The sequence below is a fragment of the Taurulus bubalis genome (assembly GCF_910589615.1).
Source record: "Taurulus bubalis genome assembly, chromosome: 21".
Lineage (NCBI taxonomy): Eukaryota > Metazoa > Chordata > Actinopteri > Perciformes > Cottidae > Taurulus > Taurulus bubalis.
In genome coordinates this window covers 5,045,819-5,061,814 of record NC_136609.1, presented here as the reverse complement: position 1 = coordinate 5,061,814, position 15,996 = coordinate 5,045,819, and the positions used below count along the sequence as shown (strand labels likewise).

General features: G+C 39.8%; 1 protein-coding gene across 1 annotated transcript in view; it reads left to right on the top strand.

Moving 5' to 3' along the window:
- Positions 1-4,154, top strand: part of LOC306752903 (E3 ubiquitin-protein ligase HECW2-like) — a gene marked incomplete at its 5' end in the record, with an annotated part of 62,114 nt that extends 57,960 nt beyond the window's left edge. Inside the window, one exon of the mRNA XM_079236733.1 lies at positions 1,819-4,154. Coding sequence (XP_079092859.1) covers positions 1,819-1,930 — 112 coding nt within the window. The 3' untranslated portion in view covers positions 1,931-4,154. The remainder of the gene's footprint in view (positions 1-1,818) is intronic.
- Positions 4,155-15,996: the final 11,842 nt, after the last annotated feature.

Here is a 15,996-nt window from a genome sequence, read left to right as displayed (position 1 = left end):
TAGCTTGCGTATCTGTAATTTAAGATCTGCTGTACGCACCATCTCCTTTTCCTATAGCTGAAGGCGGGCAAGGCGAAGCTTCAACTTGGCATTCCCACTGGATAGAGGGGACTCTGGGAAAAAAGGGTCAAAAAGAGGCAAGGTTGCAGGAGGAGCATCACGTTCCGCAGCGTCACCCATAGGGGTAACAGAGGAAACTCCTGGTCCTGCAAAAGGAACACCGTCACAAACAGGACTTACTAGGACCTTTAATTCTACCAGTTTTTCTAACACCTGGTTTTTCATTTCCCGCTTAACAATGTACTTCTGTACAGATATGTTAAAATGAGCTGCAATACACAATAGATCATCTTTGCGGCATGAATCAACTTTTTCCAAACTCGGATTTACAATAAAATCCTCTAAGTCAAAACTCATGGTTACTCCTAGTACAACTACAAATGACTTTCCCCTTGACTGACTTTTTCTCTTTCAAGGGAAAGATCCCGGACGAGCCCCCAATTGTGTTACGTCCCCTTTTCCGTCTAGGGGATAAGGGGGGAACGAACACAGGTCAGTCCAAAGAATAAAGGAAACAAAGTCAGAAAATAGGAGTAACGAAGAAACAATATTTATTCGACGCTGGCGGTTCACAACACAAAAGAAAAGGTTCGGTCACGTGGGAGAGATTGGGGACAGCTTGTGGTCGTGCCAAACAAATAGAAATCAAGAAAACAAAACTAGGCCTAGCTCTCTACTTCAGGAAATAAACAAACAAAATGGCTTCTCTAACTTCTCTACAAAAGATTGATCAAAACATATACAGAGGGAGCACCGACCAATAACCTAGTGTTTCGAGACACAAAGTACCTAGGTGTCACCATCTTCGGAACATTGTAGTTTCACCGCTGCAGACCGACGACGTCACTAACATCCGCCTGCCGTCGCATTATAATACGTAGAAAGTAGAGTTGGATTTGCTTAACACCGCAGTTGTCTTTTCCTAACTAAATTCTCCTTCCCATCTTTCCTTGACCCGTGACGTTTTATAGAGGTCAAGAAAAAGTGGTTAGGGTTAGACGTTAGGAGGTAAATATTTTTGGACTATTCGACCGCAGCCTTAATCTAGTGGAAAATGGTAAACATTTTAAAATGTTGAAGCCAGGGCTCTACTTTTGATAATAAAATGTGTGTTTTTATGTTGTAATGGCTTTGGGATCAAAATTGTGGTTTTAATGTATTTTACCTTCCCACTGGATTATAAACCTATATGGGAGCTGAGGTTGAACTTTCAACATTTAAAAGAAATTCCAAAATTATAAAGAAAAAATGTAATAGACAAAGATTTAATTCAATTCACTTTATTTTATATAGCCCAACATCACAAATACAAGTTTGCCTCGAAGGGCTTTACAATCTGTACACATGACATCCCTATCCCGGGACCTCACATCGGATCAGGAAAAACTGCACAAGGATAACTCGTGTTTGCATATTATGATAATAATATGATAACAATATTTAGAGAATTCCTTAATCAAGTTGTTTTTTTAATATCATCAACATCTATTTTTGTGTTATATTGTTTGGCATAAAATACATCCTTGTATCACTACCCCAAAAATGGACATGGATGTATTCATGTTGGCCTTTGATTGGAAGCCAAAACTAGGGTTAGGCCTTGTGCTTGGTACATACCTGGCTTTTGAAAAAAAAAAACTCTTAATTTCTGCATATAGGAAAAGTTTTGGCAAGGGCATGATTTTTGCAAAAAGGACTCTAGTTACATTACATTTTCTGTTTAGACCAGTGTCCAATATCCCTGTGGTCTCTCTCCAGAGCCCATACCTGTTTCAATCGGCTGGACCTGCCATCATACCCGTCCTTCTCAATGCTGTATGAGAAGATGCTGACTGCTGTGGAGGAGACCAGCACATTTGGGCTGGAATGATTCTCATCTGTCCACCTACCCAAATTTCAGTTTACCTCAATCATCATGAAAAAAGAGGTAGCCATGAAAAAGCTGGAATTAAAGTCCAATTTCTGTGTTGTGTTTAATTTATAATGGGCTATCTTATAACAGATATAAGACCTTCGAAGCTGCACTCTGACCTTTTTGTACATGGGACATTTGTAAACACGTTTTTTGTTGCATCTGCACACATTTCCCACCTACTTAGTAACACCCTTTTCACCTCTGTGAATGAAGACCCTTTTCACCTCTGTGAATGAAAACTGCCTGATGATGAATGAAGACCCACACTGCCTTTGGGACCAGAATCATGACTGTTGGGATTCGGCCAATCGGAGACTGAGATTGTTATCAAAGAGAACGTGAAAAACAGAGTTCAAGTTTAAAATGTACACATCAAAGAAGAAGCAACCACTGCCTTCACTGCAAAAGCTCAGTGGACTCAGCTTTTTTTATTCTAGTGTGGTTGGACCTCAAACATATGGCAGAACTGTGTTCTTGTCGTACAGTGTCTCTTTTTGGCCTTTAGTATTGACCACTAATGCAATTAATTCTCTAAGTCATTCAAGGAATGCCTGATATAACTTTTGGTGAGGTTTTTGGAATTTTCCCCATAACTTTGACAGCAAATGTTGGTCTACAGACAAAGGTTTTGGCATTTTACAATATTTTCATCTTTAAAAAAAAAAGTGATTTTCTAATGACATCTTGTGATTTGAATGTAACCAACTTTATGATGCACATTGTGTGAGAAGTGATTTTGTATGATTTGGATCAACTGGCAAAACATATATATTTGTCCAACACTTAATAACAAAGATTACTACAAATTACTACAAAGACATTGTTTTGATGGTAAGAAAGTAACAGGCACTTTTGCAATCTTATCCGTTTATTTTGATTGTATAAACAAGTGACAGTTGTTGACAAGCAACAACCAGAGGTAAAGTGGTCCAACTGTTTTCTATTGCAGGTACGTTTTCGAGTGTCAATGAATCAAAATGATAAAAGAGGAAAAGAGGAATCTGATCTGGTGGACCAGGTCAGAAGACAAATATGTTATCCTACCTAATTTGGCTGTAAATCTAACTTTATTTCATTTGAATCCCAGTTACACAGTTGTTACATGCATGAAAAAGAAGTATTAACATAGTATATTGGAATACAATGTGTGCATATGTAAATCATTCTAATGTTGCAGTGAAGAGGGGACCATGTATCTAATTTTAGTCTGAATTACTTTATGTACTGCAATACTAACTGTATAATTACAGTTGGTATTGAAGGCTCCAGTTCCCCCAGTGACCCTTCTTAATGGGACAGTTACAGATGATGGATGGATATTTTGATATACTTTGTAAATACGCAAATTACTAGTAACTTACGTTTTACATACAATGGAGTAAAAGTAACAAGCATAAAGTAGCAGAAAATGTAAATACTCACGTACAACGTTAAATACCTACAATTGTATTTAAGTAAAAATACTTAGTAACTTTCCAATAGTTATTGAGATAGTTCAGACTGAACCAAAGTGGTTAACCAACAAACATTGCCCTCCCTTCATCCATGTCACTAGCATGGCTAAAATGAAGAGATGAATGTATCAGCTCAGTTGTAACTTTTTAGCTAACGTAAGAATAATGGACTGGCTCAGATTATTGGGCATTATCAGTTCTGGATTGTCTCCGTATTTCTTACCTGCTTCAGTTTGGACAAAGGAGGACATAGTAGTGAGAGAAAATTACATTATTTTATAATTGTGGACAATCCCCATTGCCCGACTACAGTACTGGTGTGAAAAATACAATAAGGTAATTAGATTTCAAGATTCAAGATTTTATTTTAAGTTAATGTATTATGTACTCACAGAAAATGACTGAGATATGAAAACGGATTATGATTAAATCAAGGACCTACTGTTTTTCTTGTTTACACATTTAAAGACGAAACCAGATTACAAAACATAATTATTTCCGGATCAAGTTTTGTGCAAATTCAGTTTAATTGAATAATGATGATCAAATATTCCATTCTTATAACACAATATATTATTTCCATCAATTTGTCAGTCTGACCAGAATGTACCAAAGTTTTGAGCCTGCCTCACATCTAACCCTAATCCAAACAACCACTCTTTCTGTATAGTCCACCTCACTTTTGAATATGAATGTTTGTCAGCACTGCTGCTAAAATAAAAGTATATCACTCTATGCAATGTTTCTTCTTTACTTTTTCATTTTTTGTCAAGCTTTTTCAAGTTGAACATAGTTTAAAACTAGATTTTCTTAAAGAATTCATAGTTTCTTGAGTTTCTTCAAGAAATTGTTTCTGAACACCAGCCTTACAAGTTTCATAGTATTTTCATGAATACCTGATGCTTTCTTCACTTTACTTCTTCAAAGCTTCATCTCTACCTTTTCAAGCTGAACACAGTTGAAAACTTGATTTTCTTAAAGAATTCATAAATTCATAGTTTCTTTAAGCAAGTGTCTTTAAGGCAGTGTCTCAGAACAACTGCCTTACAAGTTTCATGATATTTTCATTAATACCAGATGCTTTCTATACTTTACTTCTTCAAAGCTGCATTTCCACCTTTTCAAGCTGAACAGGGTTGAAAACTAGATTTTTTTTTTTAAAGAATTCCCAGTTTCTTGAGTTTCTTCAAGAAAGTGTCTCAGAACAACTGAGCTCAAGAAGAGAACCCCGCGATGGACATCCCACGGTTTCTCCGTGACTCCATCAATGATGGTACTTAATAGATGGGAGGAGGTTGTTCATCCGGGACAGTCTCAACATGTTGTCTCTACGATGCTTCCCTGTGGATGCGAGCAGATTCTGGAGCATGCGGTCCACTGTCAAATGTTACTCAACCCGAGCTAGTGAAACCAGACACCATTTAACCGGAAGTACCGGAACCGGAAGTGACTAAACAGGAAGTCCCGTCCAGGAAGTGAATAAACCGGAAGTGACGTCCTAACATGCCATGAACAGGAAAATCCAATAACTTACCAATAACTGTCTTGAAATAAACCCAATTATTTAAACAAAAATGAAATAGAAAATGCCGTAAAGGCAACACAGTATCCCTTGTACATCACATCAATAAAAAAAACAGTGACCGAACATTGCTTTCGTATATCTTTTATTTGTTATTCACATACATTACACAAATTGCCAGCCAGCTGGGTCATTAAGCCCTAGTAATAATTACACCGATCCCTTAGCCCTTGTGCAGTGTTCTTATTTATGTCATTCAGCCAGTGTTCGTGGGTCAGGGGGACCCCGTTGCATCTTTGTGTTTTTCATTTTAGATTCTCAACCGATGTTAACTTCATTCCAATTACAAAGCATATATATGTTTATTCGCCCTTTACCTTTGTTAGATCACATTTATGAATTACTGTGCTACTTGTTTTCTTAATTTTTGTTATAAAATGTAATAAAAACGGAAAATCTATTATATTCAAGATATGAGCGATGCTCCCGGCCACAGATTGTCCCATCCCTGCGAGTACCGTTAGGGAAAGAACGGCCTTCTCCGAGGCGAATTTCCTCTGCCGTGAGGTCCGTCAACTAAATGAGCCGAATCAATGGTCAGTTACAATAAATTGATTCATATAAAAAGTACAGCAAACACAATTACAAATTGAATCACACTATAACAGGTCCCACGCAACATCCGAACACCACACACAAGAGTTTTGACCCGAGGACAACGGTAGAGGGACCCTAAGCCTCGCCCGATTATTACGCACACGTCGGGCAGTATGCCAGCGCACAGCCCTTGTTTTACAGTCCTTCGATGGGCAGATCTGACGCCTCTTCCGCTTACTCACCACCCCGGTCACCCTGTCAAGATTGTCCACACCGCCTTTGTTGCGGTTGTAGTCCAGGATGATGACGGGCTTCGCGATCGCAAATGTCGCCTTCTGAATGGCGCATGCTCAGGAGCACCACGTTCTTGCTCTTCTTCGGGAGGTAGGGCATGAGCGTGGCGGTGGGCGTGAAGGCAAACTTTGACGAGAAGACGTCTCTCTGCTTGGACGCGAGCTCTTGCCTGTTCTTTCGAACCGTGCCGACCACGGTGTTGTTCCTGAGCAGGAGCTTCTTCACCTCCTACGAGTGAGAGTTCGTAGGAGGTGAAGAAATTGTCGCACGTGACGTTGCGCCCCCTCAGTCCCTCGGTCACATCGAGCACAACCCACATCCCCAGGTTCTTCTCTGGGCGTCCGCTGCTCGACTTTCCGGTGTAGACTTGCATCTTCCAAGCGTAGCTGGATCTGGCGTCGCAGGCCACTCACCACTTGATCCCGTATTTCGCCGGCTTGCTTGTCATGTACTGACGGAAAGGACAACAGCCTTGTTGTTTGCGGAGAGGTGATGAGAGGAGAGTCAGTGAGCGTTATCGTATATTATTACTATCATCACCATCACCTTCGTCATTCGTTGGAATTCTTCAGCAGTCCAACTATTGTTATCGTCTTCTTTATTCAACTTCTTTATATTCTTCTATTTCTTCCGTACGTATTTTGTTTATTTATTTTGTTTGTATTAAAATGTTCAGCTCCTTAAGGACACAATGGCAATGACCTTTTCATATTTCTGACTTGAAATATTAAGCTTTTTATGAAAATTAAAATGAATGTGATCAGATGGAGGAAATCTTCAAATCCTCTTCAGCTTCAAAAGCGTACAGGATCTGCATACCTTCAGCTACAGACACATTTTAAACGTTCAAATGTTGACAAAACCTTCAGCTATTATTCTATAATTTCATATTTCTTATATGTCTCTTTCTTCTTGTACTGAAGAAATGTACAAAAATCCTAGGAGGTGGTGTGGGGAATAATGCCCGGAGTCAAAAATGAGTTATACTAATAATTATGTAATAAAAGAATGATGACAGAACAGTTTATGCAATCCCGATCGGGGTCCCTCCTTCCTCAGCGAACTCTACCGACCCGCACGTTGGTTTCGCTCGCGTCACCGGAGAGAGAGAGCCCCTAAGTGACCTTAATATGCATACAATTACAAATCCTTCATAATAATATCCCTTATTAATTATCATATATCTTGTGCATTGTACTGTACACAAACAATTTCTTTCTTTTACACTGTGCAAGTCTAAATTTGACCAACTAAGCTTAATCAAACACTACAATATCAAACACTATAAAACCGAACTGGAATTATGAGACAGCATTCCAGTTGGGATTGTGGTCTGAGTTGTACCTTGGTGTGAAGTAATACTGATGTATATTTCACGAGAACCTTTTATTTTCAGGGTGATCTCAGGGGCCATACTGACATTTTTGTTTTATTATTGCTGAACTGAGTGCTCAGTTCTCTCTATCCTTCTCACGCGCACACACCTTCCAGGTCAGAGAGATGAAAGGCATCTGAAGCCTGTGGCAGATTGGGAAAGCTGTGCTGTGCCCGTGTCTGACAGAAAAATTAGGGCATACCATGTGGCATCTGAGAAATGCAGATGTACGTGCATATGAGTTAATACAGCTGCAATCACACACACACACACGCACGCACGCACGCACGCACGCACGCACACAATCAAAACTCCTGGCCCTATGGGTTTTTAGACATGCAGAGAGAAAGTTAGAATTCTGTCTTACAAAGAAACTTAACTGCACGCAAAAGCCTAATAAGACTCAAAATATATTTATATCGACTCGGAAGTAAAATAAATCTTAATAATACTGGTAGTTAGTTTTCTGTGATTGTGCATATGGCATGCTTATTTGCATTTAATTCAGTTTTTTATCTGCATATGTTTGTTGATTGCAGAGATCAGAGAAGACAGCCAAAATTATACTAGTTCGATGGATGATCAGAACCGTCATTTTAACTGGCTCCTCCTTATTTGGCTGTGGCAAGGATATGGAAGGGTTAAAAACAATCATTTAGAGGATCAGTTCTACGTCCAACACCTATGGAATTCAGCGTCTGCAGTAAAAAAAGAAAAGAAGAAGAAAACTCTGTGTGTATCATTCAGAAAAGCCTACCACTGATCTGCAGATACTCAGTAATATACAGTATATGAAGCTGTTTTGTGGATGTTGAAGTCCTTGAGCTTTAGTATTGCAGTCTAATGCTGAGAGGAAAGGAAGGAATGTTGCATAAAACCCCTTACCTGTTTTGTAGACTGGCTCTGAATTTAAGATCAAGCTTGTCGTTTGCAAATGTTAGACCGATGGTTGGTCCACTGGAGTTGTCTGCCAAAGTATCTACTATCTAAAGTAATCTACTCACCGAGCTTAATTGTAAAGAAGAGATCTGGACAAGATTGACTCTTTTTTTTTTTTTGGATAGCACCACTTGCATGGCTCAAATATGATAATCCAGGCTCGCTTTCTGATAATTTTTCAGGTTGTTTCGGGTTGCTTTCACCTCCGACCCATGATGTTGGAATATCTGTGTTGAGAAACATCCTCTATGAAGATGGAGACTAATAATGGGCTGAAAATGGAATCCTGAGGTACTGATTTATGGATCAGTCATGGTGACGAAAAAACATATATATACTGTATAGCAGTGATTCTTAACCATAGGGCCATAGCGCCACCTAGAGGGCCGCCAAAAACGTTCCGTTTTTCACCTGTGAGGGCCGTGGGAATGCAATACATTAACATCATACACAGGGGTCACCCAGGTTTAGAGTCGACCAAGCGCAGAGCCAGGAGCACAGTCTTTTGGCCGACAATGAACAATGACATTGCGGAGGAGCTGCTGTCATGCTCCGTCTGCAACAGCACCAGACCACACCAGCAAAAGGAACCTCTACAACTTCATCTGGTTCCAGTCTTGCCATGGTCCACAGTGGCTACTGATATGTTCGAGTGGCACAGACAACAATACCAGGTGCTGGTAGACTCTTACTCAGGATGGTATGAAATGGACCTCCTCCGTGACGCAACTTCAGCAGCTGTGGTCACAAAGCTGAAAAGACACTTTTCGGTTCACGGTGCGCTTCACACCCTCATCACAGACAATGCATGGCAGTACACAAGCCAACGTTTCAAAGATTTCGCCATACAGTGGGACTTTATCCATGTCACCAGCAGCCCGGAGTATCCACAGTCGAACGTATTGGCAGAAAGGGCGGTCCGCAGTGCCAAACAATTAATGGAGAAATCTCACAGAGACAGGACCGACATCTTCCTCAATCTGCTGAACATCAGAAATATTCCCCGCGACCAAGCATTGGGCTCACCCGCAGAACGTCTGATGTCACGACAAACGCGCTCAGCTCTTCCTGTCAGCACCAGACTGTTAGAGCCAGCCCCAAAAATCACAAAGCAGATTACTGTCCAACTCCAGAATAAAAGACTCACCCAAAAGCGATACTATGATGCGTCAAGCCACCCACTACAGCCACTCGCAGAGGGACAAGTCGTCAGGATGCCGACTACCAAGGGACACGACCGTCTGGGCGCTGTGAAAGGACGGTGCAAGGAACCACACTCCTACATCATCGAGAAAAAAAAAGCTGAATCCGCACTGTACTCTATGGGAGGTTGTATGTCTAGTTGAAGGGCGATGAATGCTGGAATGTCTTGCAATATGAATGTATAAGTTGGTTAATTACCGTTCAAGTATATTTAAAGATGGTTGTTTGAAACTGTTACTAATTTCTACTCTATATAACAATATCGCAAAATTAAAAACAACAGCTATGTTATTATCTTGTTGGTTAATGCCCAGCCTTCCATTTGTTCTCTATGAAAGGCACGAACTAAAGAAAGGGGATGTAGATCATTCTTATGAATGATTATGTTCGCGCTCTGTATGCACGCTACGGGACACCGTACTCGGGGAAGTGCACATGAGCAGTGGGGTTAGGGTGTAGGGCGTGCACCTCCCGTCAAGTTAGAATGTTAGCCTGTTGTATTCAGTTGTATTCAAGTTCCTATAGTTTCAACAAGTATACGAAATAAACAACCGGCTTGGATTTAAAGTAAGGACTCCTCACTCATTTCGACAAAGAGTGTGATCAATTAGTTAATAAACCAATACAGTGTTAATATTTGAATGTCAAAAAGGTTAAGAACCCCTGCTGTATAGGACTCCTCGAGTTATACCTTTTTGGCGTGAGCTTTACACAAAGTCCACAGTGCCTGTTTTAATTTCATCAATGCTTTTCTTGGTTCCAGGTTGTGCAAGACAATCCTGGCATCTTTTGGTTTGAAATGGACATTGCTGGTTGAAAATGCTGATACAGTATTACATTATTATTATCATTCACTGAAGGCAGGGCCTACCATGCAAGGTGCCACCTGCCCATCAGGACTCTAATTAACATACCCATTCATAAACCGCAGGGACAGCCTGTGGGAGCAATTTGGACTTAATTGTCTTACTCAAGGACACATCGACATAGACTTGTGGAGCCGGGAATCCAAACCGCCAATCTTCTGAGGACGACTCTGATCCACGCCTTCATCACCTCCAGAATTGACTATTGCAACAGTATTCTCTATCGCACATCATCCAAAATCCTCAATAAACTCCAGCATATCCAGAACTCTGCTGCTTGCCTGTTCACCCACACCCGCACATCAACCCTGTTCTCCAGAACCTCCACTGACACCCCGTCCCACAAAACGGATCCAATACAAAATCCTTCTCCTCACTCACAAAGCCCTCCATAATCAGGCCCCTCGTACCTCACCGACCAGCTCCACTATCACACTCCATCCCGTCAGCTCCTCTGATGCCAACCTCCTGTCCATCCCCCATAGGATCAAGCACCGGACATGGAGTGACAGAGCCTTCTCCATAGCTGCCCCTCCCTCTGGAACTCAGAGAGTTTTTATTGTATAACTTATATGATGATTTAAAAAAAAAAGTGTCTACCATTAAAAAGCGCTATATGAATTAAATGTATTATTATTAACCCCTCTGTTGCGGCTCCCTGAGGCTTTGACAAAAAAACCCATTTAAGTGAATGTTATTAAATGTTTTGCACAGTAGACAATATTTCAAACGGACCACCTCTTAGAATCTTGCAGTTTGAGGCGCTGAGGTGCTGTGTCACTGCAAATAAATAAAACATGTAATATTATTTTACTAAAATGTGTCTCATCCTATGTCAAGTGTCTTTCCAGGTGGCTAATCATGATTTGCAGAGCCCCACCCTCTGTAAACTATTAATGGATAAATCCCCAAAAAGAAAAGTCAGAGAAAAATAGAGCTTAATTCTGCGTGGACGTATTAATTTGCTTTCAAACGAATACGTATGCTTGACATGTTGCGAGCAATTAGCAAAAAAATAAAGATTTAATGTTGAAAGACACTTCCAGAACAAGCAAACAGCATTTACTGAAAAGTATCAAGCTGCAGATGAGCGAAGAAGAGCGACTTCTCAACTGCTGCAGCAAACTGAGCAAAGTAGATATACTTTCACGAAGTGGATCAAGTCTCCAAACTCAACTACTGCTGCTAGTTCTGTGGCAACTCATGAGATAGTGAGGCATCCGTTAGTGAAAACGTATCCGTCCTCGGGAGGAGTTTGCAAACTCCTCCGTTTTCAGTGCTCTAAAACTCCGACGTACTGAGGACGCTCAGTGTAAACGTAGCAAGAGATATGCATTTTAAAATGAAAACGTAGTAGTGTGGACATATATTTCAAATTATATTATGTTACAATTACGTTACATACTGTACATGCATACATACATGAAACGTGGCCTCTGCATTTACCGCATCCTTAGCATCTTAAAGAAACCAATCCCCCGAAGACTGAGCGATTGTTAAATACAACTGTAAATCATAGCTTGATTTGTGAAAAAATGCCCCAAACTGCTGTATTTCAATGTATTGAACACCATAAGTAATATACAAGTGAAATATTTGGTTTGGTATATAAAATTAAAATGACACAGATGCACGCAAATGTGCCCCAATGCGAATTTTGGAGTCCTCCTTCTTTGTACTAAACCCTCTTTAACTTTGTTCCGCTTCACTTTATCAAAGTCAACCTTTGCAGAGAGAATGTTCACATGTTGTGCTATGATTTGGGTTAGAGAATGTTCACATGTTGTGCTATGATTTGGGTTAGAGTTGAACCTTAAAGCTGCATCATTTCAAAGAAATAATCATCCTGAAAGTGCTTTTTTCTTAGGCGGACCTGAAACTTGTGAATTGTTACAAGTATCTCGGCATTTTAATTGATGATCGACTTTCTTTTAAACCACATGTAGAAAATCTGGTAAAAAAATTAAGAGTGAAACTGGAATTCTTTTTCCGTCACAAATCTTGTTTTTCTTTTTTTAACAGAAAAATGTTGGTTGCTACCACTTTCCTCCCTGTACTTGATTACAGTGATCTTATATATGAATGCCCCAGCAAACTGTCTGCGTTCTCTAGACACTGTATATCATGGTGCCTTAAGGTTTGTCACTGATTGTAAAGCCCTCACTCACCACTGCATCTTATATGCTCGAGTTGAGTGGCCATCTCTGGCAGCACACCGCCTTATACACTGGCATATTTTTATTTATAAAGCTATCTTGGGTCTGCTCCCCCACTATTTATGCAACTACATCTCTAAATCCCAGAGCAATTACTGCTTACGTTCCAATGAGTTTTATTTATTAATTATACCCAAAGTTCATTCTGAATTCAGTAAGCACTGTTTTAGTCCTGTCTTATCTTCTAATGTCTTTTATCTGTTTTATGTGTTTTCTGTGTGTCTTGTGTATGTTGAAACTTTGTCTATGCTGCTATCTTGGCCAGGCTTCCCTTGGAAAAGAGATCATTGTATCTCAACGGGACCGACCTGGTAAAATAAAGGCTAATAAATAAATAAAACCTTTTAATTTTTTTCTGTGTCATTCACTCTTAACCAGTAGCATATAGACTGATATTTACACATCTAAACAAAATCTCACATGTGTACCTTTTTTATTATAACACCCAATTTATTAAAAAGGCCCTGGTGGTTGCAGAGATACAGCCTTTTTAGTTTGGGTATGCAATTTTCAAGGAAAGGGCCTACAATTAGGGTGGTTTCCAAAAGGTTAAGAGCAGTGGGCTACTGTGAAGCCCCTGGGGTTCAGTATCTTGCTCACGGACACTTCGACATGCAAACTGTGGGGACCATGATATCCTTGTTGTTACAGGAGGACCACTCTACCCCATGAGGCACAAATATGGGGAGGGCTCAAGACCTGCATGTGTTTAATCGACCACAATGTAGGCCTACCCATGACAGTGTAGTTTTTTCTCCTCGTCATAAGAGTTTGATATTGTTATCACAGGTGAAATAGCAATACAATGTCAAGAATTGATTTTATTATTCTATAATTCCATAAATATTTTGTACAGAAAGGCTCCCACCCACGACCTGACCATTACCTTCAACAACTCTGTTGCCAGGAACCTCGGTGTGACACTCGACAGTCAACTCTCACTGACTGCCAACATTACTGCAACAACACGTTCCATAGGTTCATGCTGTTCGAAATCAGGAGAATACGTCCCCATCTCACTCAGAAGGGTCCAATCTACATCCAGGACATGGTAAAACCATCTCTTCCGACTATATCTTGGAAAAAAAAAAAAAAAAAAAATTAAATTGCATTAGTTATGGCACTTTGTAGTTTGGCTTTCTTGAAGAAATTGTACTTTCTTGATTCTTATTGTTCTGAGTTTGTACTCATGGTTGAATGCACTTATTGTAAGTCGCTTTAGATAAAAGCTTCAGCTAAATTAAATGTCATCTAATTGTGCGGAAAGGCAATGATTTTCAAAAAAAAGAATCCAGGGTTGGCAGGGTTTGTCGACGTCTCTGTTTCTTCTGTTTCTGAAGTGCTGCTCAACTCTAGGTTTCTGCATCCTGACCGACAGGACTGATGCTTGATGCCTTTTGGGATTGCTTAACAACACTGCTCCCTGCTGGTGATATTGCAGCATCCTCACATTTACCTCCCAAGACAAAGCTCCAAAGTAATGTATATAAAACACATAAACATTCACGAAACAGGTAATGCAATGTGAATGTATCTCTAACCCCTATTTTTTTTATTGCATAATTGGATTACACTGGTTACAGTTTTGCACTTTTACACTTGATGAGAGGGATTAACTAGAGAAGGCTAAGGCAGTGAGAGAAGAGCAGTGGAAAACAGAATAAAAGACCAATGCCAAATTTACGAGAACCCAAAAAACTGGGATTAAAGAACTGTAAGAAAGCCCAGAGCTCTCATTGTGGTGTCTAGCAATCCAACTGAATTCAGTTGAAGAATTAATACACAATATTAATTTATTCTAAATACAATATACAAAGTATGAACATTTACAATTCATAAAATTACAAATAAATTAAGTGAATCATCAATCACTGTTCAGTGTATGCATCCTGTACCTATAAAAAAAAGAAGGAAAAAAAAAGGCTTAATGTATGTTTCTGTCTAAAAACATGTTTAGTGTAAAGAGTTCATTATAGGTAACCAAGGAAGACTTTTGTCTGATCTAAATGCCATCACATCAACATACAAGTCATACTTTTAACTGGTAAACTTATTAAAAAAACAAAACAGGACAACAGATATTTTATTTGTATTTTTTGACTTGGGTGTCTATAAAATCATCCGTCTTCATTTATTTAGTGCATATGATGTTCAAATCTGATGTTTATGTTAAAGTATTTGTTTTTCTTTCTACATCATGAAGAAACTCTTTTGTACTGCTATGATGGCACTATTAACCTGTTTAAATGCTGCTTACTCATTTTTATCATGCACTCTGTGGGATTTAACAGATAAAACTAGGTTCCACAACTTCAGGTCACCTTTTTTTCTGACTCTTTCCCAGAAAATATTAAGTGTCTAGCAGAATTGGAACAAAAGGACATCCAAAACTTCCTCTAAAAAGATGACTCAATTCAAACTATCTCACTTTTCTTTGGACCAGATTCAGATATCTGCAACTGCATTATGACAAGTCCTAAATGTTTTGACTGGTCCTGAATAAACTGCACCTGTGTGACTCTTGTCAGGCTCATGGTAAAACTAGTTTGTGGCCTGGAGAACTGACTTGCAAACAGAGCTTAACAGAGGAGACCAACCTTATCACACTGACTTCCACAATCGTATGATCCACATGCTTTTTTGTTCCCAGTTCGGTTTAAAGCTCACACAGTTATTGCATCCATGTGTGCGACTGTGGTGAGCAGGGTCGTAGTTCAATCAGAGGATTGGCGGTTCGATTCCAGGCTCCGATAGCCTATAGCGATGTGTCCTTGGGCAAGACACTCAACCCCAAATTGCTCCCGTAGCTGTGCCTACGGTGTATGAATGTAGTCCAAAGAAAAAAGCGTGATACAAGTACAGGTCCATTTACTATGCACCTGTTCTCTGTTATTAAAGTGGGGAAGTTTTCCAAGATGCCGTTTCACGAAAGACCAACAAATGGATCTTGCTTGTTAAGATAAGTGCACCCTTGTAAAATATTGCTATTCATATGTCTTTATTTGGTTCACATGAACATTAAATGACCTCCTTTGTCCAGTTTTACAAATAACTTTGGCATAATAACTTTGTAAGTTATTTTCGGAGGATTGTTTTCTGGCACCCTGACGGAAGCCTGCAGTGGTCTGGTAAGGTTACATCTTTCTAACTCCAACCAGATTCCTTTTATTTTCAAGCTCTGACTTAAGTGTCATCACTTGATATATCAGACTTCACACCGAGCCCTTTTGAGACACTTCGTTCAACTTTTTTCACACGTGCACTAGTACACGTGGAAACAAACTTTGATGTGTAAAATGATGTCAGAAATAACCTAGAGCCTTAAGACCTTTTAGAAGCAGTTAAGCAATTAATTACAACACTTATAGAGACAGTGAGTTCCCAATCCAATGAAAGCCGGAACAATACCTCTTTTTACTCTGTTGTATCTATGGTGGTGAAAAGAGAGCTGGGAGACACGAGGCGAAACTTTCCATTTACCGGTTGCGTTTTGTTCCGATCCTCACCTGATTGTGAGTTGGTCACTGAGCAGAAACCAGGAGAGTGTGGAGCGGC